General features: G+C 53.9%; 1 protein-coding gene across 11 annotated transcripts in view; it reads left to right on the forward strand.

Annotated features, from left to right (window-relative positions):
- Positions 1 to 26,526, forward strand: part of MEF2B (myocyte enhancer factor 2B) — a 49,308-nt gene that overhangs the window by 12,840 nt on the left and 9,942 nt on the right. For 2 of the 11 annotated variants that reach the window (XM_007995879.3, XM_007995875.3), the window contains exon 1: positions 9,642 to 10,042. The exons of 5 other annotated variants lie outside the window; for them this stretch is intronic. Coding sequence is in view for 1 of the 6 variants with exons in the window: in XM_007995872.3 (XP_007994063.3) it covers positions 24,178 to 24,340 (163 nt within the window). In the remaining 5 variants the exon portion in view is untranslated. 4 more of the 11 variants (XM_073016769.1, XM_037992236.2, XM_073016767.1 and 1 more) reach the window with 4 other exon arrangements.

Consider the following 26,526-nt stretch of genomic DNA (forward strand, 5'->3'; position numbering starts at 1 on the left):
CTGCATTTCCTTTCTGTAAAGGTGGCTCATCAGGTGACTGAGAGGGGGCAGGGCATAGTGACGGATGTGCTTTGGAGCAGTCAGCTATTGCTACATAACACAGCATCCAAAAACTTAGTGGTTTACAGCCCCAGTAATTAATCTACTCACTATTCTGCACTTTGGGCTGGGCTCAGCTAAGCGGTTCTGCTGCTCTCTCTGGGGCTCGCCCATGCAGTGCTCATGGGAGCTCAGCTGCAGCTGCATAGTTGGGGGCCCTTGACTAGGACTGCTGGCAGCAGGCGTCAGGTTTTCCTCGTGGCCTCCCCATCAGGCCAGCCTGGGTTTCTCCTGGTGGCTGGGAGCCAGGAGAGTAGCTTCCATGCAGAGTGCCGGTTTCACATTTGTGGGTGGCCCATCTGTTGAGGCCAGTCACGTGACCAGGCCCAGGATCAGATGGGAGAGGACCATACAAGTGCAGTGTGAGCCGTGGGAAGCATGGCTGACCACGCTTAGAAAGTGTGGTGCCAGGAAAGATCTGATGTGTCACCATTCTATATCTGTGATGGGCAGACGCAGGCAGGTTGAAGGGGCCCCGGGGACTTATCGAGCCTCTGCCTGTTGGCCAGGCACTGTGATTGTCCTTGGTGCCATGGAAACCCTCTCAGAGGTCAAGGGGAGGCAGGTGGAGACAGAGCCTCTGTAGGCCTTTTCAAGCTGTAGCCCCAGAGCCCAGAGGCAGCCAAATTCATGTGTCCAGTCAGAGAGCACTTAGTGGGCACTGCAGTCAATCAGAGAGCACTTATTGGACACCACAGGCAGCATGCATTTATTGAGTACTTCCGGCAGTTGATGCACACTTCCTGAGCACCTGTTCATAGCAGGCTTAGCTCTGGGTGTGGGGTGGTGAGGAATCCCACAGGCTGAGGGGTGGCCTGGGAGCTTTCTGGGGGGCCTGAAGCAGGAGGGGCTGCCTCAGGGGGTCAACAGCCTACTGCCCTAAGCAGCCCTACCCACACCCCCAACCTAGCCTCTGTCTCCCCAGTCCCATCCCCCACACCCTGGTCACTCCTACTTTGTGCCTCAAGGACACTACCCCTCTGCCCTCCTCACTCCCCAGCGTCTGCCGTCCCCTCCACTGCTGCTCCCTTGCAGGATTGCTCTGTGTCTCATCCACCTTTGTCCCTGTGGAGCCCCTCTCCTCTCCCCAGAACCACCAGTTCCATGCCCCATCTCAGAGCCTTTCTTTTTTTTTCTTTCTTTCTTTTTTTTTTTTTTTTTTTTTTTTGAGATGGAGTCTCGCTCTGGTCACCCAGGCTGGAGTGCAGTGGCACGATCTTGGCTCACTGTGACTCTGCCTCTCAGGTTCAAGCGATTCTCCCACTTCAGCCTCCCGAGTAGCTGGGACTATAGGTTCCTGCCACTTCACCCGACGAGTTTTTGTATTTTTAGTAGAGACGGAATTTCACCATGTTGGTCAGGCAGGTCTTGAACTCCTGACTTCAGGTGATCTGCCCGCCTTGGCCTCCCAAAGTCCTGGGATTACAGGCATGAGCCACTGCACCTGGCCTCAAAGCCTTTCATTCCCACTTTTCCCCCAAAACTGCACCCCTTGGGGTCATCAGTGACCTTCACAGGGTCAAGTTATCCCCCTCCTCTCCAGTCCCAGGACCTTAAGCACTTCCCCGTTTTACAGAAGAGGAAACCAAGGCCCCGAGAGGTAAGGCAGCCAGCCCAGGGTCATCACCCATGCCCAGAAATGCCAGGATTCCCACTCAGACCTCTGACCACCAAGCTCCACCTTAGCCTGGCCCAGTTTCATCCCTCAGGTGCCACCTCATGCCTTGAGTCTGCCTCTCTGACCACCCTGACCCTCGTCCCCACTCGCCAGCCTGACCGAAGCTGGGCCAGGCAGAGACTGAAGACTGAATGAGTGCGGCCAGCACCCTCCTCCTGTGCCTGCCCTGAGCCTCCAGGCCCAGCCGTCAATGTTCCCAGAAGTGGCTTACTGCTCCTGGACTCTTACTAACCCCCATCGACCCTTGGACCAATAACTGCCATCAAAATAATCCTGATTATGCACCTACCAATCCCTGGCCCTGGGCTAAAGTCTTCACAGGGGTCATCTCATTTCATCCTCAGACAGCCCCCAAAAGCAGGTCTCACCCCCAAATACAGATGGACAAAGAGGCTCTGCCGGGCATGGTGGTGGGCACCTGTAATCCCAGCTACTCAGGAGGTTGAGGCATGAGAATCACTTGAACCCAGGAGGCAGAGGTTCCAGTAAGCCAAGATGGTGCCACTGCACTCCAGCCTGGGTGACAGAGCAAGACTTCGCACCCCCCGACCCCCAACCACCACAAAAAAAAAAAAAAAAAAAAGGCAGTCAGAGAAGAGCAGACCCCGGCCTGGTTTGGTCCCAGCCCTGCCCGCCTCTGATGTGCTGTGTGACATAGGCCTGGCGCCGGCCCTCTTGGGCCTCCCTCCCTCCCTTCCTTTCTTTCTTTTCTTTCTTTCACCTGGTGCTGGCCCTCTCTGAGTCCCCTCCCCTCCCCTCCTCTCCTCTCTTCTTTTCCAGGATCTGGCTGTCACCCAGGCTGGAGTGCAGTGGCATGATCTCAGCTCACTGCGATCTCTGCCTCCTGGGCTCAAGTGATCCTCCTGTCTCAGCCTCCCAAGTAGCTGGGACTACAGGCGCACACCATCACCCCCAGCTAATTTTTCGTAGTTTTTGTAGAGATGGGGTTTCACCATGTTGGCTAGGCTGGTCTCAAACTCCTGAGCTCCTGATCCTCCCACCTCAACCTCCCAAAGTGCTGGGATTATAGGCGTGAGCCACTGCACCCAGCCTTGGTTCTCCCTTTCTTCATCTGGATAAGGAAGGCTGGACTGTACCTTCTCTACAAGCTAAGCTGGACACTCGCATATCTGCCCTCCCAACCTGCATTCTGCCTCAAGCAGCGACGCCCACCCCAGGTTCAGGCCACATGGAAAGGCCACCCCTAGTTCCAGGGGTGGATGTTGCACCTCGGCCTGGCCAATCAGAGCTGCTGTGTCCTAGGTTCCCAGTGATTGGTTCGAGGTGGACACGTGACCCAATGAGAGGCCTTCCTGGGAGTTCTACCAGGAGCATCAGGAAGGTTGAGCTGGGTGGATGGGAACGGGGCAGGGACGAGGGGGTTCCAGGGGAGGCCTGAGAACATTGCCTGGGGCTGTGGATCCAACTGTACCTGACATTAGCCAATTTCATTTCTTCGGTTTCATGGACACCTGAATTACGATTTTTGCCAAAATGGCTTTGAGTCCGTTTCTGCTGCTGTTTGCAGAAGGGCCTGCACTGACCTCTGTGAATGCCAAGCCTGGGTGACCAGGCCTCCACAAGTTATGCATCTCCAAGGCCAGCTGTGTTACCCCAGAATCCCTTGTTCCAGTACAATATATTAGGGAGGTCAGATAGAGTTGTTTGGGGTTGAGGCAGGTTCCAGTCCCACTACTCTGGGAGGGTCCCTCATCTTGGCACTGTGGGGTGGTTGATGGAGACGGGTGGGAAGAGCAGGGGTGCCCCGAGGGAAGACAGAGGGCATCCTACTGGGACATCGGGCCTGTCAAGGTGTCTGAAGCCCTGGAAAGCGGGTTCAGCCCTACCTCTCCTCCTCCTAGGGCACACTGGGGGGCGTCTGCCATTATACCACCTCTCCACTGTCCCACTCAGCTTAGGAGTGAGGAGGAGCCTAAAGCCACCCCATTTAGGGCCCTGATTGGTGTGTGGCCTCGAGTCCTTCTCCCTTCTTACTTGCTCTGAAGGCATCTCTCAATGTCCATCTGTCCTCCGTGCCACCATTTATCCAGCAAACACTGATGGGTATTTGTGAGCTAGACAGTCCAGCACTGTTCTTGCTCAGACCTTCAGGAGAAACTGGCAGCAGAATGGGATTATCGCCTGCCTCCCAGGACCTGCCTAGGAAGACTGGGGCACTAGGAGCTGGGGGTGAGGGAGGCAGGTGTGGGGGACCCCACCAGACCCTTCTAGGGCTCTGAGTCACTCAGCCTCTGGATGTGACCTCAACCAGCGACTAACAGTCATCTCTCGGCCGGGCACGGTGGCTCAAGCCTGTAATCCCAGCACTTTGGGAGGCCGAAACGGGCGGATCACGAGGTCAGGAGATCGAGACCATCCTGGCTAACACGGTGAAACCCCGTCTCTACTAAAAAATACAAAAAACTAGCCGGGCGAGGTGGCGGCGCCTGTAGTCCCAGCTACTCGGGAGGCTGAGGCAGGAGAATGGCGTGAACCCGGGAGGCGGAGCTTGCAGTGAGCTGAGATCCGGCCACTGCACTCCAGCCTGGGTGACAGAGCCAGACTCCATCTCAAAAAACAAAAAACAAAAAACAAAAAAAAAAAAAACAGTCATCTCTCTTTTTTTTTTTTTTTTGAGATGGAGTCAGAGGTCACTCTGTCTCCCAGGCTGGAGTGCAGTGGTGCAATCTCAGCTCACTATAACCTCTGCTTCCCGGGTTCAAGCCATTCTCCTACCTCAGCCTCCTGAGTAGCTGGGATTATAGGCACCTGCCACTGCACCCAGCTCATTTTTGTAGTTTTAGTAGAGATGGGGTTTCACCATCTTGGCAAGCCTGGTCTTGAACTCCTGACCTCGTTTTCTAAAGTGCTGGGATTACAGGTGTGAGCCACCACGCCTGGCCCAGTCATCTCTCTTAAAAGGAGTCTAGGCTGGGTGCAGTGGCGCTTGCTTGTAATCCCAGCACTTTGGGAGGTCAAGACTGGAGGAACCCCTGAGTCCAGGAGTTAGAGACCAGCCTGGGCACATGGAGAGACCCTGTCTCTCTCTATTAAAAAAAAAAAAAAAACCGAGGATGGTGACTCACGCCTGTAATCCCAGCTTTTTGGGAGTCTGAGGCGGGCAGATCACCTGAGGTCAGGAGTTCAAGACCAGCCTGACCAATATGGTGAAACCCTATCTCTACCAAAAATATAAAAAATTAGCCGGGTGTGGCGGTCCGCACCTGTAATCCCAGTTACTTGGGAAGCTGAGGCAGGAGAATCGCTTGAACCCGGGAGGCGGAGGTTGTAGTGAACCGAGATGGAGCCACTGCACTCCAGCCTGGGTGACAGAGTGAGACTCTGTCTCAAAATATAATAATAAATAAATAAAAGGGGTCTGATCAGGACTCTGGGTTTTCAGACACCTCGTAACCCCAAGTCCCAGGGCTTGTGGGGGCGCTGGTTAATTTGCATCTCATTTGAATGCTCCGTAGTCCTTTTTGCCTGGAGGGCGCCCCGCCCCCTCTAGCCGCCAGGGGGCGCAAGAGGCAAAGCGTTGGCGGGAAGCTCGGCCTCCAAGCGGTCATTGTCTGCAGTCCTGGCTGGCCCGGGTGGGTACACTGTGCCCCTCCATTCTTTTTCACTCTATATGCCCTCGCTCCCATTTTTCAGAGAGCAAACAGGTTCTGAGAGGCCAGAGGGCTCTGAGAACAAGAGCTCGCAGCCCCCGTTGTCAGGGTGGAGGGCAAGGGCGCTCCTAGAGCTCACTCAATAGCATTTACTGGCCAGGCGGGGTGGCTCACACCTGTAATCCCAGCGCTTTGGGAAGCCGAGGTGGGCGGATCACTTGACGTCAGGAGTTGGAGACCAGCCTGGCCAACATGGTGAAACCTCATCTCTACTGAAAATATAAAAATTAGCTGGATGTGGTGCCCACCTGTAATCCCGCTTACTCTGGAGGCTGAGGCAGGATAATCGCTTGAGCCCGGGAGGTTGCAGTGAGCCAAGATCACGCCACTGCACTCCAGCCTGGGCGACAGAGGTAGACTCCATTTCAAAAACAAGCAGCTGGGCATGGTGGGTCACACCTGTAATCCCAGCACTTTGGGAGCCCAAGGCGGGTGGATCACGAGGTCAGGTGATCGAGACCATTCTGGTCAACATGGTGAAATCCTATCTCTACTAAAAATACAAAAATTAGCTGGGTGTGGTGGTGCACACCTGTAATCCTAGCTACTTGGTAGGTTGGGGCAGGAGAATGGCTTGAACCCAGGAGGCGGAGGTTGCAGCAAGCCGAGATTGCGCCACTGCACTCCAGCCTGGCTACAGAGCAAGACTCCATCTCAAAAAAAAAAAAGCATTTACTTCCGGCAGAACTCCAGAGATGGGTGGGCAGCTAGAAGAGACAGCTCTCTGTGCCATGGGGCATCCAAACAAGAGCGTAGGGCTCTCGAGGCTGGAGATCACCAAGAAAGGATCCCAACCCTGATCTGCAGATGGGGTAAAAGGAGACCCATAGAGGGCAGCGACCTGCCCCCTGCTTCGTCCACAGTGGTCAGGACAAGAATCAGACTTCTGCTGGGTTTTTGTCCTTAGCCCTTGGTCTGAGTCCTTAGCAGGTCTGAGTCTTTATTTCAGACCTGCTCTGGGTTCCTGGAGAGTCCTGCACACTCAGGACCCTGGAAAGCCTTTTTTTTTTTTTTTTTTTTTTTTTAAAGCCCTATTGTATCCCTGAACAAGGCTTCTGGATGCCCCAGGCTTATCCCCCACTCCCTTTCACTGCTTAGACCGTCTCTGAGATTCTCCAGTTCTTGAAGAAACCCCTAGAGACTGTGTGCAATGGCTCACACCCGTAATCCCAGCGCTTTTGGAGGCCAAGGCAGGAGGATCGCTTGAGCCCAGGAGTTCGAGACCAGCCTGGGCAGCAAGTGAGACACCCGGTGCACCTCAAAAAATATTTAAAAATTAGCCAGGTGTGGTGGTGCGTTCCTATGGTCCCAGCTACTTGGGAGGCGGAATCGAGAGGATCACTTGAGCCCAGGAGTTCAAGGCTGCAGTGAGCCATGATTGCACCACTGCACTCCAGCCTGAGCAACAGAGCAACTCTGTCTCTAAAAAACAAAAAGAAAAACCCATGGAGACACCCCTTTGGTGCCACCATGTACTGGGCTCGGGCCTAAGGAACCCCCAGGCTGGGGGAGACAGAACCAGCCACACACTCCACCCCGCCCTCTGGATCAGTGCTAAGCTGGAAGCAAGGATGGGGAGGTGGAAGGATCCTAAATGGTAAGAGGATAGGAAGGCTTTTGGAGGAGGGAACATTGTAGATGGACCTTGAGGGCTCCTCTTGGCTCACTGTAACCTCCACCTCCCGGGTTCTAGCAATTCTCCTGCCTCAGCCTCCTGAGTAGCTGGAATTACAGGCATGTGCCACCATGCCTGGCTAATTTTTATATTTTTAGGAGAGATGCGATTTTGCCATGTTGGCCAGGTCCATCTCGAACTCCTGGCCTGAAGTGATCCACCCACCTTGGCCTCCCAAAATACTGGGATTATAGGCATGAGCCACCACGCCCAGCCTATCCGCACTTGTCACATGAGTAAGGAGGCCCCAAGGGGTGCAGTGACCATCCTGAGGTCACACAGTGAGTGGGCGGCACAGCTGGGATGGGGACTCGGTGTTCTTTAACCTCGGGGGCCCTCCCTACCCACTGGGCCATACATCCTTGCCATGGAAGGTCCTTCAAAGCCTTCCCCTGGGAGAGGGGAGAGAATCTGGAGGAGGGAGAGTGGGGACAGCTTCTCCACCTCCCCAAGCCTCCCACCCCAGCCTTCTCCTCCATCCCCCACCCACCACCTCCCCCATCTCCCAGACCCCCTTCCCAGGTCACCCTTCTCCCTCACCACCCACTCTGGCCCCTTCTATCCCTTCCTCCTCACAACCTTCCCCTCTACCCTCCAACTCTTACCCTAGCAACTAAGGGTGTCCCTTTATCTGAGAAGAATGAGGTTGAGACTCTTGGTGGCCCTGCTAGGGGACACAATTAGTGGTTGGGGAAGGTATAGGATAGGAACAGAGGCAAAAGGACAGGGGACAGACTATGAATAACAAGATGGTGCCCACCAGAAGAAGGGGGCTGGGAAGTCGGGGTGCATGAGGGCCAGCCCCAGTCAGCTTCACTCTGCTGGGCTAGCCCTTCCCCCAGAGCTGGCCCAGCTGCCGGCCTCACGTAACCAGAGCCTGCCTGTTGCATCAGAGGCGGGCGGGCGGCCTCGGGTAAACAGAGCAGCCCTCTGGGGGCCCAGGGCTCCCCAGCCACCTCCACACTCCCCAAGCCTTGTTCTGCACCATAGAGTGGAGGCAGAAGCCCCCAGCCTGGCCCAGGCCCTGGCATGTCCTTGGGACACCTGCGTGTGTGGCACTGGGCACTAGATGGGGACAGGAAGGACCCCCTGATGACACAGTGTGAACTCTATAGTTTTTATGTCCAAAGAAAAGTTGTGCTCAGACTAGAGGCCCACACTACCCATGTCACAGATGGGTAAACTGAGGGGTGGTGAGAGACACGAGCCTCCCAGGCGCCCTGTTCCCTGTCTCAGTGTCCCCCACACTCCAGCATCTGCCACATGCCTCCCCCTGAGTTTGGGGGACCAGTCCCTCTCTTCTCTGGAGGAGATGGACACCAGGCAGCTTTGCAGCCCCGCTGCTCTCCACCTGTATCTGCCCCTCCTCTTCACCCCCGCCCCCTGTTCTGGCTTCACCTTCTTCATCTCCCCCGGCCAGAGAATGTTCTGTGCTCTTCTTCCTCTGCACTTTTGCAAGTGCTTTTCCCTCTTGAAAAAGCCCTTCTCAGGTCTGGTGTAGTGGCTCACACCTGTAATCTCAGCACTTTGGGAGGCCGAGGAAGAAGGATCTCTTAAGCCCAGGAGTTTGGGACCAGCCTGGGCAACATAATAAGACATCCTCTCTACCAAAAAAATTAGCTGGGCTTGGTGGTGGCGTGCCTGTAGTCCCAGCTTCTGGGGAGGTTGAGTTGGGAGGATTGCTTGAGCCCAGGAGGTCGAGGCTGCAGTGAGCTATGATCATGCCACTGCACTCCAGTCTGGGCAAGAGTGAGATCCTGCCTTGAAGGAAAACACAAGAAAAACCTTTCTCCTAGTGGCAAACTCCTACACATACTTGAAAGCCCAGCACAAATGCCCCCTCTTCTGAGAAACCCTCCCTAACTCCTCTGGCACAGCCCTTGCCCCAATTCTGGCCTGTCCCAGCCTCCCATCCCTCCCTCTGGCCCAAGACTGACCCCACAGGGCTAGGGGAGTGCATGGATCCCCTCCCTGCCTCAGACCCGGGCGGGGGGGTGTGTGGTGCCCAACCCAGAGCCATCTTTATCCTGTAATTCTTTGCACATTGATACATTCACCAACCCCCGCTCTGATCTTCCTGTGGGTCTGGCCTGTGCTGGAATCCCAGGGGAAGGGGTAGATTTAGAGGTCTGGGCTGGGGTCCAATCTGGAAGGCTCCTCACAACTGACCTTTGAAGTTTAGAAAACAGCCTCTAGCGGGAAGAGGGAGGGAGAGGGGCGCGGTTGGTGGAAGCATTGTGGTTGTCTTGGACTCTGGAGAGGCAGGCGGAGCGGGGTTGAGGGACCAGTAGCTGCGGAGGGTCTGTCACTCCCTGTGGGGGCACGTATCTGGCCCTGGGAGGCACAGTTGAGTGAGGCCACACAGGCGACCCCAGAGCCCCGTCTTGCAGTCTTTCCATTCTAGTGAGCGCGAGGGTCAGCGTTGCCTGCGAGAAGGGCTTGGTTCCTCGGGTCACGGAGTCCGGGATCGGAGTTCTATTTCGCTCAGGATGGAATTAATCCAGGCAAGTTGGGCCGAGTTAGGAACAGGTTTAGAATTAGGGTTAGGGTCACAGTAGGGTCAGGGGTCGGCAGTAAGGTCAAGGGCGCCCAGTGAGGGCGGGGAAAGCCTGGCCAGTCTGATCCAGCCCCCTCCCTTCGTCCTGCTTCTTCCTTATCCGCGCCCCCAACCCCTGGCGCCCCAGCATCCTTTCGCGTCTGAGTCCCAGGCCCATGAACTCCCGGGGCGGGGCCACGCCCAAGTGCCCGCCCATCACCGCCTCCAGGGTGACGCCCTCTATGCAAATAAGCCCGTCACGCCCAATCAGCTCCCGGGGGCAGGGCCGCCCGCTCCCAAGGCACCTGCGGCCGCGGGCCCCTGATCTTCGTGCAGCCGCCGCGGGTCCGTGCGCCCAGCGTCCCAGGGCTCAGGCCGAGTAGGTGCGTGTCATATCGGGTTGAGGCTCCTGCGGTGTCCTCTGAACGGCTTCTGCGGGCTAGGTGGGTTTTGGAGGTCCGGGTGTACTGCTGGGCGTCCCAGGGTGGGGTGTGTGTCTAAAGGGGTGTGTGTCGTGGGGTTGTGAGTCCCGGAGGTTGTGGTAGGAGGCAGTTGTGTCTCCAAGGGGTGTGTATCTGAGGTGTGTGGGTCTGGAAGTTGTGTGTCCAAGGGCTCTGCGTCTGAGGTTTGGTGTGAGTCGAGGAGTTGGAGAGTTAGCTGTGTGTCCAAAATCGTGATGCAGTGAGGCCCTGTTATGTGTCTGTGAGCTCTATGATGTGGCATGCGATGTCCCTCTCTCCTGGTGTGCACTCCTTTAGCATTAGCGCGTCCCCTGCGCACAGCCCTATGCCTTCCTTCTGTGGGTGTACACTCGTTTGTCACAGCAGGATGGTAGGCATAAACCTTGGAATGGGGGAGCAACAGCTGCCTGGGCCAACCCTCCTCCCTCTGCCTCAATGGCTGTACCTGGGACTTGGGTACAGGAACAAGAGTCACATCCTCGTGTGGTTGTTAGCACATGACAAGGTGGTGGCAGCATTACTTTCATGGTCACAGTCCTCACTCCCTGTCACTTTTGGGGTCCAGGGCTGCAGATATGGGCGACCTGGGTCCCTGGCCACCCTAACCCCTAGTTGCAGACCCAATTAGTCAGAAATAGCTGGCCGGGCGCGGTGGCTTATGCCTGTAATCCCAGCACTTTGGGAGGCTGAGGCAGGAGGATCACTTGAGCCCAGTAGTTTGAGACCAGCCTGGGCAACATAGCCAGACCCCCATCTTTTTTTCTTTCTCTCTCTCTCTCTCTCTCTCTCTCTCTCTCTCTCTCTCTGTCCTCTTTTTTGACATAGGGTCTCATTCTGTCCCCCAGGCTAGAATACAGTGGTGATCTTGGCTCACTGCAACCTACACCTCCCAGGCTCAAACGATTCTCCTCCCTCAGGCTTCCCAGTAGCTGGGATTACAGGCACGTGCCACTACTGCCTGGCTAGTTTTTGTATTTTTAGTAGAGATGGGATTTCACTATGTTGGCCAGGCTGGTCTTGAACTCCTGACCTCAAATGATTCACCCGCCTCAACCTCCCAAAGTGCTGGGATTACAGGCGTGAGCCCCTGAACCCGGCTTAAATTTTTTTTTTTTTTTTTTTTTGAAACGGAATCTCACTCAGTCACCCAGGCTGCAGTGCAGTGGCTCAATCTCGGCTCACTGCAACCTCTGCCTCCCCGGTTCAAGTGAATGATTCTTTGCCTCAGCCTCCCGAGTAGCTGGGACTACAACCATGTGCCACCATGATCAGCTAATTTTCACCATGTTGGCCAGGCTGGTCTCATGTGATCTGCCCGCTTCGGCCTCTCAAAGTGTTGGGATTACAGGAGTGAGCCACTGTGTCCGTCCAAAAAAAAAATTTTTTTTAATTAGGCAGGTGTGGTGGCTTACGTGTATAGTCCCAGCTATTTGGGAGGCTGAGGCAGGAGGATCACTTGAGCCGAGGAGTTCGAGTCTGCAGTGAGCTATGACTGAGCTAGTGCACTCCAGCCTGGGTGACAGAGCAAGATCCTGTCTCTAAAAAAATAAAAATAAAGAAAAGAAACAAAAAAAAAAATGGCCAGGTGCAGTGGCTCACACCTGTAATCCAAGCACTTTGGGAGGCTGGGTGGGGGAGCGGGGGGGATCACCTGAGGTCAGGAGTTCGAGACCAGCCTGACCAACATGGAGAAACCCCGTCTCTACTAAAAATACAAAATTAGTCGGCCATGATGGTACACGCCTGTAATCCCAGCTACGCAGGAGCCTGAGGCAGGAGAATCGCTTCAACCCGGGAGGTGGAGGCTGCAGTGAGCCAAGATCACGCCATTGCACTCCAGCCTGGGCAACAAGAGCGAAACTCCGTCTCAAAAAAAAGAAAAAGAAAAAGAAACAAAAAAATAATAAAGGCCTCAGACTAGCCTGGCCAAGAATCATCCCTGGGAAAGGGTAGGGCCCCTGGACCTTGGGCATTAGAGACAAGAACTCTCAGACTCTTGGAGTGAAGGAAACTGGATACAAAAATCTATTTCGACTTCAGAGGAGCAGTGTCTGAGGACTGATTTCCAGAGGTGAAAGGGGCTTTCTAGAAAGGCAGGCTTGTTCCCTCATGTCTCCTGCCTGTTGTTTGCTAAAGAGGGAAGCTTGGCCTCCAGCAGACAGAATTTCAGGACATTTAGGATCTTGGGGTATCACCTGAGAGAGCAGGAAGCTGGTTTGCAGGAGGGAAGGCTGAGGTCAGGTAGTAACACTAGGCCCCTCAGAAAAAGGATGGAGCTCAAGGCCATGCCTCAGCCCCCGAAGAGAACAGAGGCTGGGGGCGCAGGGCCCAGCTTCCTCTCCCTCCTCTCTGTGTGACCCCCCAACAGGTGGCTGCCCCTCTCTGAACTTTGTGGCCGCTCCTGTGAGCCGAGCAAGTTGAACCCAGTCTTGGCTTTCCCATCCCAACGAATGATTTATTTGGTTAAACTATGACCCAACCAGGTGGACATCTGGAAAATGCAAATGAAGAAGGGAAGACGAATTAAAAACATTTGTTCACCGCAACTTGGGTGCAATGAGTGTAGATATGTTGGGTGTTTGGCCTTCTGGAAGAGGTGTTCTTTTTTTTTATTTCTTTCTTTTTGTTTTTGAGACAGCATCTTGCTCTGTTGCCCAGGCTAAAGTAAAATGGTGTGATCTTGGCTCGCTGCAACCTCCACCTCCTGGGCTCAAGTGATCCTCCCGCCTCAGCCTCCTGAGGAGCTAGGAATACATGCTCACACCAGTACACCCAGCTAATTATTTTTTTTTTTTTTTTTTATTTTTTTTTTTTTTGAGACAGAGTCTTACTCTGTTGCCCAGGCTGGAGTGCAGTGGCACAATCTCAGCTCACTGCAACCTCCACCTCCCAGGTTCAGGCGATTCTTCTGCCTTAGCCTCCTGAGTAGCTGGAATTACAGGTGTGTGCCACCATTCCCGGCTAATGTTTGTATTTTTAGTAGAGACAGGGTTTCACCATGTTGGCCAAGCTGGTCTCAAACTCCTGATCTCAGGTGATCCACCTGCCTTGGCCTCCCAAAGTGCTGGGATTAAAGGAGTGAGCCACTGTGCCCGGCCTATGCCCAGCTAATTAAAAAAAAAAAATTATAAAGATGGGGTTTTGTCACGTTGCCCAGGCTGGTCTTGAATTCCTGTACTCAAGCAATCCACACACCTCGGTCTCCCAAAGTTGTGGGATTATAGGCGTGAGCCACTGCACCTGGCCCACTTTTATTTATTTATTTATTATTTATTTATTTATTTATTTATTTATTTAATTTATTTATTTCTAGAGACAAGGTCTCCCTATGTTGCCCAGGCTGGTCTTGAACTCCTTGGCTCAAGCAATCAGCCCAACTCGGCCTCCCAAAGTGCTGGGATTAGAGGCATAAGCCACCACGCCCTGCCCCCTTCTGGAAGATTCGAGGCACAGAGTGGTCTGGAGACAGACTGTCTTTCTGTCTTTCTTTCCTTGAGTGTTGCAATCACAGCTCCCTGTGACCTTGAACTCCTGGGCTCAAGTGATCTTGTCACCTCAGTCTACCAAGTAGCTGGGATTGTAGGGGAGCGCTACCATGACTAGCTTTTTTTTTTTTTTTTGAGACAGAGTCTCGCTCTGTTGAGGCTGGAGTGCAGTGGTGTGATCTTGGCTCACTGCAAACTCCGCCTCCCGGGTTCACGCCATTCTCCTGCCTCAGCCTCCCGAGTAGCTGGGACTACAGGCGCCCGCCACCTCACCCGGCTAATTTTTTGTATTTTTAGTAGAGACGGGGTTTCACCATGTTAGCCAGGATGGTCTCGATCTCGTGGCCTTATGATCCGCCCACCTCAGTCTCCCAAAGTGCTGGGATTACAGGCGTGAGCAACCACGCCTGGCCTCTTTTTTCTTTTCTTTTTTTTTTTTTTTTTTTAAGTAGAGATGGGGTCTCCCTATATTGCTCAGGCTGTTCTTAAACTCCTGGGCTCAAATGGTCCTCCCGCCTCGGCCTCCCAAAGTGCTGGGATTACAGGCATGAGCCCAGCCAGATGCCATTTTTCTGAGAAGATTTAGAATGTGTCTGGGATCAGTTTTGGGTTCAGGGAACTCGCCCCAGCCCCAGCCTGTGAATCCCCATGGGGTGGGCAAGGAAGTTAAATCCCGTTTCTCAGCCTCCAAAGGGCGTCTCTGGGGCTGCATCTTGGGGACTTGTGTGGTTACCCTGATACCCTGGGGCCCAGGATTGAGTTTCCTGGACACTGTGATGGTGATTCTGGGCTGGACAGGCCCAGGCCCACTTCCCAGCCTGGGTGGGGGTGGTGAGATTGAGGTGTCACATGATGGCCCCGGGGTACAGCCCAGAATTGGGTGGGGATCTGGGGGTCTCACCATGTGGCCCTGGAAGAAGCCTGCCGAATCCTGTGTAAAACAGGGTAACTATCTCTGCTTTCCTGGGGTGTCTGGGGGTCAGGCAGGTCTTATATGTAAATGAGGTGGGGTGTGGGCCCGGGCAGACAGTAAGGGCTCAATAACAGAAGGTCCCATCTGGGCTGTGATCAAGCGGAGGTGTTTGTGAGCCCATCCAGGCCCCTTTCCTCTCCGCCCTCTGCCAGGTGCTGTTTCCCTCCAAGCCCAGGTTCACCCAAGGTCAAGGTGGGGCGTGAGGAAGGGAAAAATGGAGGTGGATCGTAATAAGAGTCATGGCTGCTGTGGGCACGGGCCTGCCTTGCCCACTGTTCCAACCTGCAGCCTGTGCCTGGTGCAAGCCCTATCATCCCTAGCTGGATGCTGGCCTGGCTTCCTGCTCCAACAGGCCTTTTCTCCATGGAAGCCACAGGGTCTTCTGAAAATTCCGAATCAGACCGCAGTCCTCCGCTCCTCACACACCTTCCATGGCTCCCTCTTGCTCTACGTCCACCCTCTTTCTGTCCCCCAATGGCTCTCTGACCTTCTCTGTCTCCGGCCACCCCTTGCTCACTCCACCCTAGCTGCATGGGATTTGCCTGCTCCTGGAACCCACCTGCTTAGCACGATCCCACCTCAGGACCTTTGCACCTGCCATTGTGTCCACCAGGCAGGCTGGCTCCCATCTCCATGAGACACCTCAGAGACAGGGTCTTGCTCTGTCACCCAGGCTGGAGTGCAGTGGTGCAATCTCGGCTCACTGCAATCTCCGCCTCCTGGGTTCAAGCAATTTTCAAACCTCAGCCTTCTGAGTAACTGGGACTGCAGGTGTGGAGCCCCTACACATCACCACCCTGTGGCTGGTGTCCTGTCCTCCTCAAGACCACTCCTCTTCAGAGAAGCCCTCCTGGACCCTCTGTCCAAAGTAGCTCTCTCCCTGCCCCACCCTCCACTGCCTCGCCCTGTTGAATTTCTTCCTTGAAGGCCTTCTTCCCAGACACGGTTATGTGGCCGCTGTTGCCTCCCCCATCAGACTGGGTGATGGGGAAGACCTTGCTCTGCCCACCCCCTGCTCCTGCATCCCCGGCACCTGATGGGCTCCCAGACATTTCTGCGGGAAGATATTGGGGGCTGACAATGTCCTAAAGACCCATCTCGGGGTCCCTGCTGGCTGCATCTTGGGGCTGCCGGGCTGTGTGGGCAGAGTCCTTTTTGCCCAGTGCTGACAGATGTGCTAATTTCCCAAGCAGGGAGGCTGGGGCATCTGGGGATAAATTTACGAGGCCCCACAGGGAGAGCTTTCTCTGGAACAAAGAGAGGAAAACCTTGGGCTGTCCCTGCGGCCACTACTGTGGCTCAGGGGACATCACTGGGGGCCTGAGAGAGCCTTGGACTCTAGCCTGCATGGAACAGGAGGGTCAAATTCAGAGTGTGGGGTCTCTCTTGGCTCCATGGGCTGGGTGACCTCTGACTCCCAGGTTCAAGTGATTCTCCTGCCTCAGCTTCCTGAGTAGCTGGGACTACAGGCGCCCACCATCATGCCCGGCTAATTTTTGTATTTTCAGTAGAGATGGGATTTCACTATGTTGGCCAGGCTGGTCTCAAACTCCTGACCTCAAGTGATCTGCCCACCTCGGCCTCCCAAAGTAGTGGGATTACAAGCGTGAGCCACCACACCCGGCCTGGAACAGGACTTCTTGGCCAGGTGAGAGTGCCTGTGCCAGGTCAGGTTTGCCATGGATGGTCACCTGGACATGGTTTTCTCCCAAGCTGGGCAGTGGGACATTCAGAGGGTCAGTTCCTTGGCCTGAGAGGAGCATCAGCACTGTCCAATTGACTGTTTTGCTGTGAAGGTTGTTTCGAGGAGGGGCCATAAACTGGCAGCCTGTGGGCCGGATGGGGCCTTAAATTTGTTGTGTGGACCATGAGGTGTTTCAATGAGAAGTGAATAAGTAGGGCCAGGCTCACACCTGTAATCCCAGCACTTTGGGAGGCTGAGGTGGGCGGATCATCTGAGGTCGGGAGTTTGAGACCATTCTGACCAACATGGAGAAACCCTGTCTCTACTAAAAAGACAAAATTAGCTGGGCATGGTGGGGGCGTGCCTGTAATCCCAGCTACTAGGGAGGCTGAGACAGGAGAATCGCTTGCACCTGGGAGGCAGAGGTTGCGGCCAGCTGAGATCGCGCCATTGCACTCCAGCCTGGGCAACAAGAGCGAAACCCATCTCAAGAAAAAAACAAGTAGTTGCTGGGTGTGGTGGCTCACTTCTATAATCCCAGAACTTTGGGAGCCCAAGGCCGGCAGATTGCTTGAGCTCAGGAGTTCAAACCAGCCTGAGCAACCTAGTGAGACCCTGTCTCTACAAAAAATAAGATGTCAAAAAATCAAAAAATTGGCCGGGCACGGTGGCTCAAGCCTGTAATCCCAGCACTTTGGGAGGCCGAGACGGGTGGATCACAAGGTCAGGAGATCGAGACCCTCCTGGCTAACCCGGTGAAACCCCATCTCTACTAAAAAATACAAAAAACTAGCCGGGCGAGGTGGCAGGCGCCTGTAATCCCAGCTACTCAGGAGGCTGAGGCAGGAGAATGGCGTGAACCCGGGAGGCGGAGCTTGCAGTGAGCTGAGATCCGGCCACTGCACTCCAGCCTGGGCGACAGAGCAAGACTCCGTCTCAAAAAAAAATAATAATAAAAAATAAAAAAATTAGCCACGTGGAGGGGCGGGCGCCTGCAGTCCCAGCTACTCGGGAGGCTGAGGCAGGAGATTGGCTTGAACCCGGGAGGCAGAGGTTGCAGTGAGCCCAGATTGTGCCATTAAACACCAGTCTGGGTGACAGACCAAGACCCCATCTCAAAAAAAGAAAAAAGAAAAACAGAAAACTGAACAAGTTGTCAGTGTTGCTACTGTTTGTGAAGCAGTTGTTTGCTCATTGATGAAGGGTGACTGAGGGCCTTCTGTGTACTAGGCGCTGGGGAGCCCGGCAGGACGAGATGCTCATCAAAGAAAGCAATAGAGACACACACCAAAAAATCTGATAGGGCTGGGTGCTGCAGAAAGAGTTGAATTTGGCGGGGCGTGCTGGCTTACACCTGTAATCCCAGCGCTATGGGAGACCAAGGCAGGAGGATCACTTGAGGCCAGGAGTTCGAGACCAGCCTGGGCAACATGGGGAGACCCCAGCTCTACAAAAAATACAAAAATTAGCTAGGTGTGGCGTCGTGCTACTCCCAGCTACTCCAGAGGCTGAGGTGGGATGATCACTTGAGTCTGGGAGGTCCAGGCTGCAGTGAGTTGAGACCACACCACTGCACTCCAGCCTGGGTGACAGAATGAGACCCTGCCTGAAAAAATTAAAATAAACATTAAAAAAAAATTGGTGCCTCCAGAAAGAGGGTTTTCTGCAGGTCTTTAGAGGACATGGAGACACTCCTGGACTTGGGCAAACCTAGAAGGGTGTCCCGGGGTTGGACACAGTCCGGGCAAAGGAGGAGTGATGGGCAGGTAGGGGATCAGTTTGGGGCTGTTGTCACAGATGCCCCCAAATGGGTAGAAGGTAGGCTGGGAGTCTGCTCGTAGACACCTTTTCAAGTGAGGAGAGAGGTGGGTGGGTCCCTGGGGAGTTTGCATGGACCCCTTGTACACACAGGAAACCGAGGCTCAGAAAGCATCACGCAGTGGGCAAGTGGTGGGATCCTGGACTGACTAGCCCACAGCCCCAGCCCTGGCCTCTCTGTGCATGGCCAAAATGGGATCCTGGAGCAGAGCAGAGGGGGCGTCCCACAGGGGGTCCCACTCACCCTGGACTCCTGCCCCTCGAACAGGAGCTGTCCCTCCCAGGAGCAGGCCCAGGGAGAGGTGGGAAGGAGGGTCTGAGGGCTCCCCACTGGGCCTCACTTTCCCCATGGATGCCAGAGGGACCTATGGAGAAAAGGACCCCCATGGGGCCTTCTCCAGCTGGAACATTCTAAGATTCCTGGATTCTAATACTACCCATTCAAATCTAGCCTCAGATGCCCCCAGCCTGCATTTCACCCCGGGTGGGTGGAGACTACCCTGCCTTGGGAAGGAAGCCAGGCCTGTGTGGTGGCTCACACCTGTAATCCCAGCACTTTGGGAGGCTGAGGCAGGAGGATAGCTTGAGGCCGGAAGTTCAAGACCAGCCAGTGTGACAAAGTGAAACCCCCTTCTCTACAAAAATTTTAAAAATTAGCCTGGCATAGTCTGTTTAAAAGTTAGGTGTGTGCTTGTAGCCCCAGCTACTGGGAAGGCTGAGGTGGGAAGAATGTTTAAGCCCAGGAATTGGAGGCTGCAGTGAGGAATGATGGCGCCACTGCACTCCAGCCTGGGCAACAGAGTGAGACCCCATCTCAAAAGATAATAATAATAATTAAAAAGAAGAAACCCAGCCAGGTATGGTGGCCTGTAATCCCAGCACTTTGGGAGACTGAAGTAGCAGATCACACGGGGCCAGGAGTTCAAGACCAGCCTGGCCAACATGGTGAAACCCTGTCTGTACTAAAAATACAAAAATTAGCTGGGTATGGTAGCGCATGGCTGTAATCCCAGCTACTGGGGAGGCTGAGGCAGGAGAATTGCTTGAACCTGGAAGGCAGAGGTTGCAGTGAGCGGAGAACATGCCACTGCACTCCAGCCTGGGTGACAAAGCGAGACTCTGTCTCACAAAAAAACAAAAAATAGGAAAGCCAGAGTGTGGGTGATACCACTGCAGGGATGGGGGGCCCTACCTGTGTAATGGGGGGCCAGCGTGGATTGGGGGAAGTCTGTATATGTTTTCTGGAAGAGTCTGCATGCGTCTGGTGGGGGTCTCCATATTGTTCAGGGGAAAGGGGTCTGTGTGTATTTGGGGGACTGGCATGTGTTTAGGGAGATCTGTATGTGTCTGTGCATTTGGGGGATTGGCATGTGTTGGGGCGGCTGGGTGTGTCTGAGTGTTTTCAGGTTCCGTCTATGCAGAGGGAACAGAATGTGTTTTGGGGACATGTGTGTTTGGAGAGCTGTGTGGGTTGGGGGTTTGACGTACTGTGAACTACATGTATTTTGGGGACTTTCGCAGGAGGAATCCGTGTGTGTTTGGGGTATCTGTTATGTTTTGGGCATCTGTGGATTTTCCGCGGCTCTGTTTGGGGGTCTCCATGTGTAGGGAATATTCCTACCTCCCATTGTGCCCATACAAGGATGGAGTGACCCCCAACCCCATCCGCCCCTGTCCCCCAGCACTCCACCAGGAGCTTTCTGGGGCCCTCAATCTGAGCTGGGTTCCCCTAGGATGGAGAGGTGACCCCAAGGCCTTCTGAGAGGCATCAGGGCCCAGCGGCCACAAACGCTCCCCGCATCTATAAAACACCTTACTATGAAGCCCCTCCCCTCAGTTCAGCCAGGTGGCTCCTGCTGCCCCCTGACTTTCCGGGGGAGGAAACTGAGTTCCAGAGAAGCTCAGCAACGGCGGAGTCACTGCCCGAGCCCACCCTCTCCCCTGAGTCCCTGAGGGCAGGTGCGGGGCTCCAGGGACCGCTGTGAACTGAGCCAGGCCGCCAAGTCACCTACCTGCCCCCCGACCTGGGCACCACCTCCCTAGGCCCCCAGGGGAGGAGGCGGGCCCAGGGCTCTGGCTGGGGAAGGAGGGTCGCCTGCAGCTGGGGTCGGAGCCGCTGGAGCCCCCAGGAGAGGGGAGGAGGGGTCCTGGCTTTCCAAGGGGCTCTTCCTGTCGCCCATAATGAGGTACTTGGGGAGCAGGTGATGAAACCACAGCCTGGGTTGCGTGAGGCGGGGCGACAGGCCTGATTCGCTGCAGGGCCCAAGAGCAGCGCCCCCTCCCCGCTTCATCGCCTCCCGCGGGCCCTCACCCCCACCCCCACCCGACCCACCTGCCTCTCACTTCTCCTTTCCCGGCCTGGTTTCCTCCGCCAAGCCATGGCCTCCCTGCGGGCTCAGGGGTCTGGCAAAGTGACTGCAGCTCAGCCCCCCAGTAAAGTCCCGCACGGGTGCCAAGAAAGGGAACTTGACTTGCTCCTAATCTTTTCTCTTAAACCCTTGCTGCAAAGCCTGTGAGGTTAGGATCCTGTGACCCATTTTACAGGAGAGGAAGCAGGTGACTGATGACAGTGTTTCAAGGTGGTCTTGCAGGATGCGGCACTGACTCAGCACCCCTAGTTCCAAGAACCGGACCTTCTTCCTTTTGGTTTCCCAGAAGCCAGAAAAGTTCAGTAGAGGCCCCTGTGCGGTGGCTCACGCCTGTAATCCCAGCACTTTGGGAGGCCGAGGCGGGTGGATCACTTGAGGCCAGGAGTTCAAGACCAGCCTGACCAACATGCTGAAACCCCGTCTCTACCAAAAATATAAAAAATTAGCCGGGTGTGGTGGTGTGCGCCTGTAATCCCAGCTACTCGGGAGTCTGAGGCAGGAGAATCGCTTAAACCCGGGAAGCAGTGGTTGCAGGGAGCCGAGATCACGGCACTGCACTCCAACCTGGGCTACAGAGCGAGACTCAAAAAAAGCGAGTCTCAAAAAAAAAAAAAAAGTTCAATAGACCCCTGCTCCCTACCCTCTCCCCAGCTGGTGGGAGAAAGATTCTCACCCCCAATTAACAGGTGAGAAAACTGAGTCCTACCACGCAGAGAGGCGAGAGGGGAAGGGTCAGCAGAGGGGTGGGATTCCCTCCAGCACCCCATCTCCATTACTGGGGGTCTAAGAGGCCTCGCCAGTCTGGGGAGATGATCATCTATGGCTTGAAGAACTTCAGGGTAATGTTTGTTGATTGACTTAGTGACCACAGATACTGCCAGAGAATTTCTGATGCTTCTGTACTCCTGAGCTTTTCTTTTGTCCTCTCAATTCCCCCTAACCCCCACATTGCTCAGGCCTGGGATCACCAGGCTCCTCCTCTATCCCGGGTCACCAGCACATCCTGCCCCTTTGGTCACCAAATGAACAGTCCACTTCTGCCCAGGTGCCACCCCTGTCTCCATTCAAACTCCGTATTTCCCACTGGCTCAGCCTCTTCGTGTCACCTCACTCTAGCCTGAACAGACACTGCTCCCCAAGGCAGCCATAAGCAGCAGGGAGCTTTTTTATTTTTAGAGACAGAGTCTCAATCTGTCACCAGGCTGGAGTGCAGTGGCCCACTCATAACTCACTGAAGGCTTCACCTCCTGGGCTCAAGTCATCCTCCCGCCTCAGCCTCCCAAGTAGCTGGGACTATAGGCAGACACCACCATGCCCGGCGAGATTTAAATTTTTATTTATTTATTTATTTATTTATTTATTTATTTATTTATTTTAGGCTGTGCACTGTGGCTCTCGCCTGTAATCCCAGAACTTTGGGAGGCCAAGACTGGTGGATCACTTGAGATCAGGAGTTTGAGACCAGCCTGGCCAACATGGTGAAACCCCATCTCTACTAAAAATACAGAAATTAGCTGGGTGCAGTGGTGTGCGCCTGTAATCCCAGCTACTCAGAAGGCTGAGGCAGGAGAATTGCTTGAACTGGTGAGGGGGAAGTTTCAGTGAGCTGAGATTGCACCACTGCACTCCAGCATAGGTGACAAGAGCGAAACTCTGTCTCAAAAAAAAGAAAAGAAAATTTTTTTTGGAGTCAGAGTCTCACAATGTTGCCAGGGCTGGAGTTCAGTGGCGGGATCTCAGTTCACTGCAACCTCTGCCTCCCCTGCTCAGGTGATCCTCCCACTTCAGACTCCTGAGTAGCTGGGACTAAGGGGCACACCACCACACCTGCCTAAATTTTTTATTTTTGTCTATTTATTTTTTCAGACAGGGTCTGGCTCTGTCGCCCAGGCTGGAGTGTAGTGGTGTAATCTTGGCTCACTGCAGCCTCCACTTCCTGGGCTCAACTGATTCTCCTACCTCAGCCTCCTGAGTAGCTGGGACCACAGGCATGCCACCATGCCCAGCTAACTTTTTTTTTTTCCCCCTAGAGACAGGGTTTTGCCATGTTTCCCAGGCTGGTCTTGAACTCCTGGGCTCTAGTGATCCTCCCACCTCAGCCTCCCAAAGCACTGGGATTACAGGCGTAAGCCACTGCGCCTGGCCCCAGTTTTTTTTTTTTTTTTTTTTTAGGGTCGGGGACAGGGTCTCACTATGTTGCTCTGGCTGGAAGCTTTTTAAGAAATCTTCCTTTTGGGCCAGGCGCCGTGGCTCATGCCAGTAATCCCAGCACTTTGGGAGGCCGAGGTGGGCAGATCACCTGAGGCCAGGAGTTTAAGACCAGCCTGGCCAACATGGTGAAAACCCATCTCTAGTAAAAATGCAAAAGTTAGCCAGGCACAGTGGCGGGCGCCTGTAATCCCAGCTACTCCGGAGGCTGAGACAGGAGAATTGCTTGAACTCAGGAGGTGGAGGTTTCTTTTTTTTTTTTTTTTTTTTTTTTTGAGACGGAGTCTCGCTCTGCCGCCCAGGCTGGAGTGCAGTGGCTGGACCTCAGCTCACTGCAAGCTCCGCCTCCCGGGTTTACGCCATTCTCCTGCCTCAGCCTCCCGAGTAGCTGGGACTACAGGCGCCCACCACCTCGCCCGGCTAGGTTTTTGTATTTTTTAGTAGAGACGGGGTTTCACTGTGTTAGCCAGGATGGTCTCGATCTCCTGACCTCGTGATCCGCCCATCTCGGCCTCCCAAAGTGCTGGGATTACAGGCTTGAGCCACCGCGCCCGGCCCTAGGTGGAGGTTTCAGTGAGCTGAGATCATGCACTGCACTCCAGTCTGGGTGACAGAGCAAGACTCCACCTCAAAAAAAAAAAAAAAAAAAAAGAGAGAAATCTTCGTTTTGAAATAAATCACACGAAGGAAAATGCACAAATCAGTAGAGTTGAGCTCAACACATTTGCACAAACTGAACACATCTGTGTACCCAAACCTGGGATCCAGGAACAGGACTTCCCCAGCCCCTGGGACTTCCCCCTTAGGCCACTGCCTAATCACAGCTGCTGCCCAGGGTGACCAATGTGCTGTCTGATGTCCGTCACCTCAGTGAGGGTTTTTTTTTTTTTTTTTTTTGACACGGAGTCTCGCTCTGTTGCCCAGGCTGGAGTACAATGGCACAATCTTGGCTCACTGCAATCTCCGCCTCCTGGGTTCAAGTGATTCTCCTGCCTCAGCCTCCCAAGTAGCTGGGATCACAGGCACATGCCACCACGCCCGGCTACTTTTTGTATTTTTAGTAGAGATGGGGTTTTGCCATGTTGGTCAGGCTGGTCTCAAACTCCTGACTTCAAGTGATCTGCCTGCCTTGGCCTCCTAAAGTGCTGGGATTATAGGCTTGAGCCACTGCGTCCAGCTGCACCAGTGAGTTTTGATTGTTCTGAAACTTCATGTAAATAAAATCACACAGTGCATCCTCTCGGTGGAGTCTGGGATCGTCGAATTGGCCAATGGTCTCTGAGATTCATCCACGTGGTTGTGTGTAGCGAGAGTGCACCCCTTTTCTGTGTTGTGCCATAACTGATCATAGAATCGACAAGAACGTGTTGACCAACTCTCCCATTAAGCGCTTCCGGGTTGATTCCAGTTTGAGGCAATGATGTACGAAGTGGCAGAAAACATTCTTGTCTGTATCTTCAGGTGCAACTTGGACCCGTTTGTCTTGGGTCACAGGGTAGGCATCTGTTCAGATTTAGTAGATGCCAGAGAATTATCCAAGTGTTTTTCCCTTTTTCCTCTACCACCAGCAATGCATGAGAGCTGGAAGTGGAAGAGCTTGCAAGATCATTGCTCACTGTAATGTTGAACTCCTGGGCTCAAAGAATCCTCAAGCCTCAGGCTCCCACATAGCCAGGACTACAGGTGTGTGCCACGGCGTGCAGCTAATTTTCACTGTTTTTGTAGACAGGTTCTCACTATGTTGCCCAGGCTGGTCTCCAATTTCTGGCCTCAAGCAATCCTCCCACCTTGGCCTCTCAAGCAACTGGAAGTATCTGGGAGTAGCCAGGAGTTTGAGACCAGCCTGGGCAACATAGCAAATCCCCGTCTCTACAAAAAGTTTTCAAAAATTTGCTGGGTGTGGTGACACTTAGCTGTAATCCCAGCTACTCGGGATGCTGAGGCTGGAGGATCACTTGAGCCCAGGAGTTTAAGGCTACAGTGAGCTATAATTGCACCACTGAACTCCAGCCTGGGCAACAGAGGAAGACCCCATCTCAAAAACAAAAAAAATGACTTGGCTAGATCCCGTCTGTTTCAAAGATCTAAGTTCATTGAAATAACACTGCACTTTCCTGTTGTGTGAGATTTGAGAAAATAGCTGTAAAACCACCTGGGCCTGTTGCCTTTAAACATGTTTTTTAGTTATTGTTTTAATTTTGAAATTATTATTATTTTTTAGAGACAGAGTCTCACTCTGTTGCCCTGGCTGGAGTGCAGTGGCTCAAAGCTCACTGCAGCCTTGAACTCTATTGCCTTTAAAAAAATTTTTTTTTTTTTTTTTAGAGATAGGGGTCTCGCTATGTTGCCTAGGCTGGTCTTGAACTGCTGGGCTCAAGCAATCCTCCCACTTTGGCCTCCCAAAGTGCTGGGATTACAAGTGTGAACCATCGTGCCCAGCCCGCTTTATTACTTTTTAAATGCTAGGTCCTGAGTCACCTTTCTAATCTTCTATGGTTGTTGGGTCTACTTAAGCTTTCTACTTCTTCTGAGGTCAGTTCTTGGCTCAGTGACTTGCACAGGTTGATGCTTAATAAATGCTAAGTATGAGGGTGCAACAAAAGGGGTAGGAAGGTGCTGGACTCTTAGCTTCAAATGCCCACCTCCCTCCCCTTCTGCTCAGGATCCCATCCAGCCTCTGCATCTACCTCCAACTACATGCCTCCTTCCCCAGGAAGCTCTCCTGGGTTTCTTTTCCTGTTCTTTCTTCTATGCTCCATTCCTTGGTCAATAGGTCCACCTCTCTGCCTCTGCGCTGGGCAGATGCCACAGCTCTCTGATTTTTGGCTGGACAAAGCAGGGAGGGTATGTGTGTGCGGAAGAGGCCTCCCCAAACCTCAGCTTCCCCCCTCGTGCCTGGCACATTCAGCCTGTGCTGCCACCTCCCCCAGCAGTTCCGATCACACCAACATCTGGAGAACGGGCCACCAGGGTCTGTCTGCGGCTCTGGGCAGGGATTTGCATGTGACTACAAATATACATGCACACTCTGGCCTGCCGCCTCCGCATTCTTTGCCTGGCCCTTCACACCTGGGCCCGAGACAGGTTAACGCTGAGTGGCTGGATTTGCATGCGCGTGTATTTCTGGGCAGGGTATCAGCTGGGGCAGTCTGAGAGGAAGTTGTTGAGGGAAGCTGTAGGGTTGTGGAGGAGGTCAGTGACATCTCTCTTGATCTACTCTGCTCACCAAACCTTACTGTTCATTCCTGGTCCTGATCCAGAGGGGCTTTTAGTCTGGAGGAGACAAATCTGGATATATATACCCTCAATGCCGTGGAATCTGAACTGGAGGAGGATGGTGACTGTGGGAGACCAGAAGAATGGCAGGGAGAACTTCCTAGAGGAATGGGTTTTTTGAACTGGGTTTTAACATGTGAAGAGGAGTTGACTTGGTGAAAAAGGGGAAAGGCTCCTTCTAGTCAAGAGATATTTATCGAAGAGAGAGAAGCAGGCAAGAGCTGATTTGGGAAGAGGACTTGAATGCCAGGCTAGGTACTGGAACTTTCTCATAAGGGCAGTGGGGAGCCATGGAGAGTGTGTGAGCAGGAGAGGACCATGCTCAGAGCTGTGTGTTGGGTAGATTCCCTCAGGGGCTAGAGTGGAGGATGGCTTTGGTTCCACGTCACTGGAGTTCAGGAGAGTGAAACTCCTGCGTGCATTCATCTGCACCTGTCAGGCCTGGCTCCAGAGTTGGTGTAGGGCCTGCTGGCTTCTGGAGGACTAAAGCACCCTGGAGTACAGTGACTTAAAGTGCAAGGCACAGGCCCAGCACAGAGGGAGCCCTACCCCCAGTCTCTGTCCAGACAGACACAGCCCTTGCCTCCTCTCCA

Source organism: Chlorocebus sabaeus, chromosome 6 (assembly GCF_047675955.1).
Source record: "Chlorocebus sabaeus isolate Y175 chromosome 6, mChlSab1.0.hap1, whole genome shotgun sequence".
In the NCBI taxonomy this organism is placed as follows: Eukaryota; Metazoa; Chordata; class Mammalia; order Primates; family Cercopithecidae; genus Chlorocebus; species Chlorocebus sabaeus.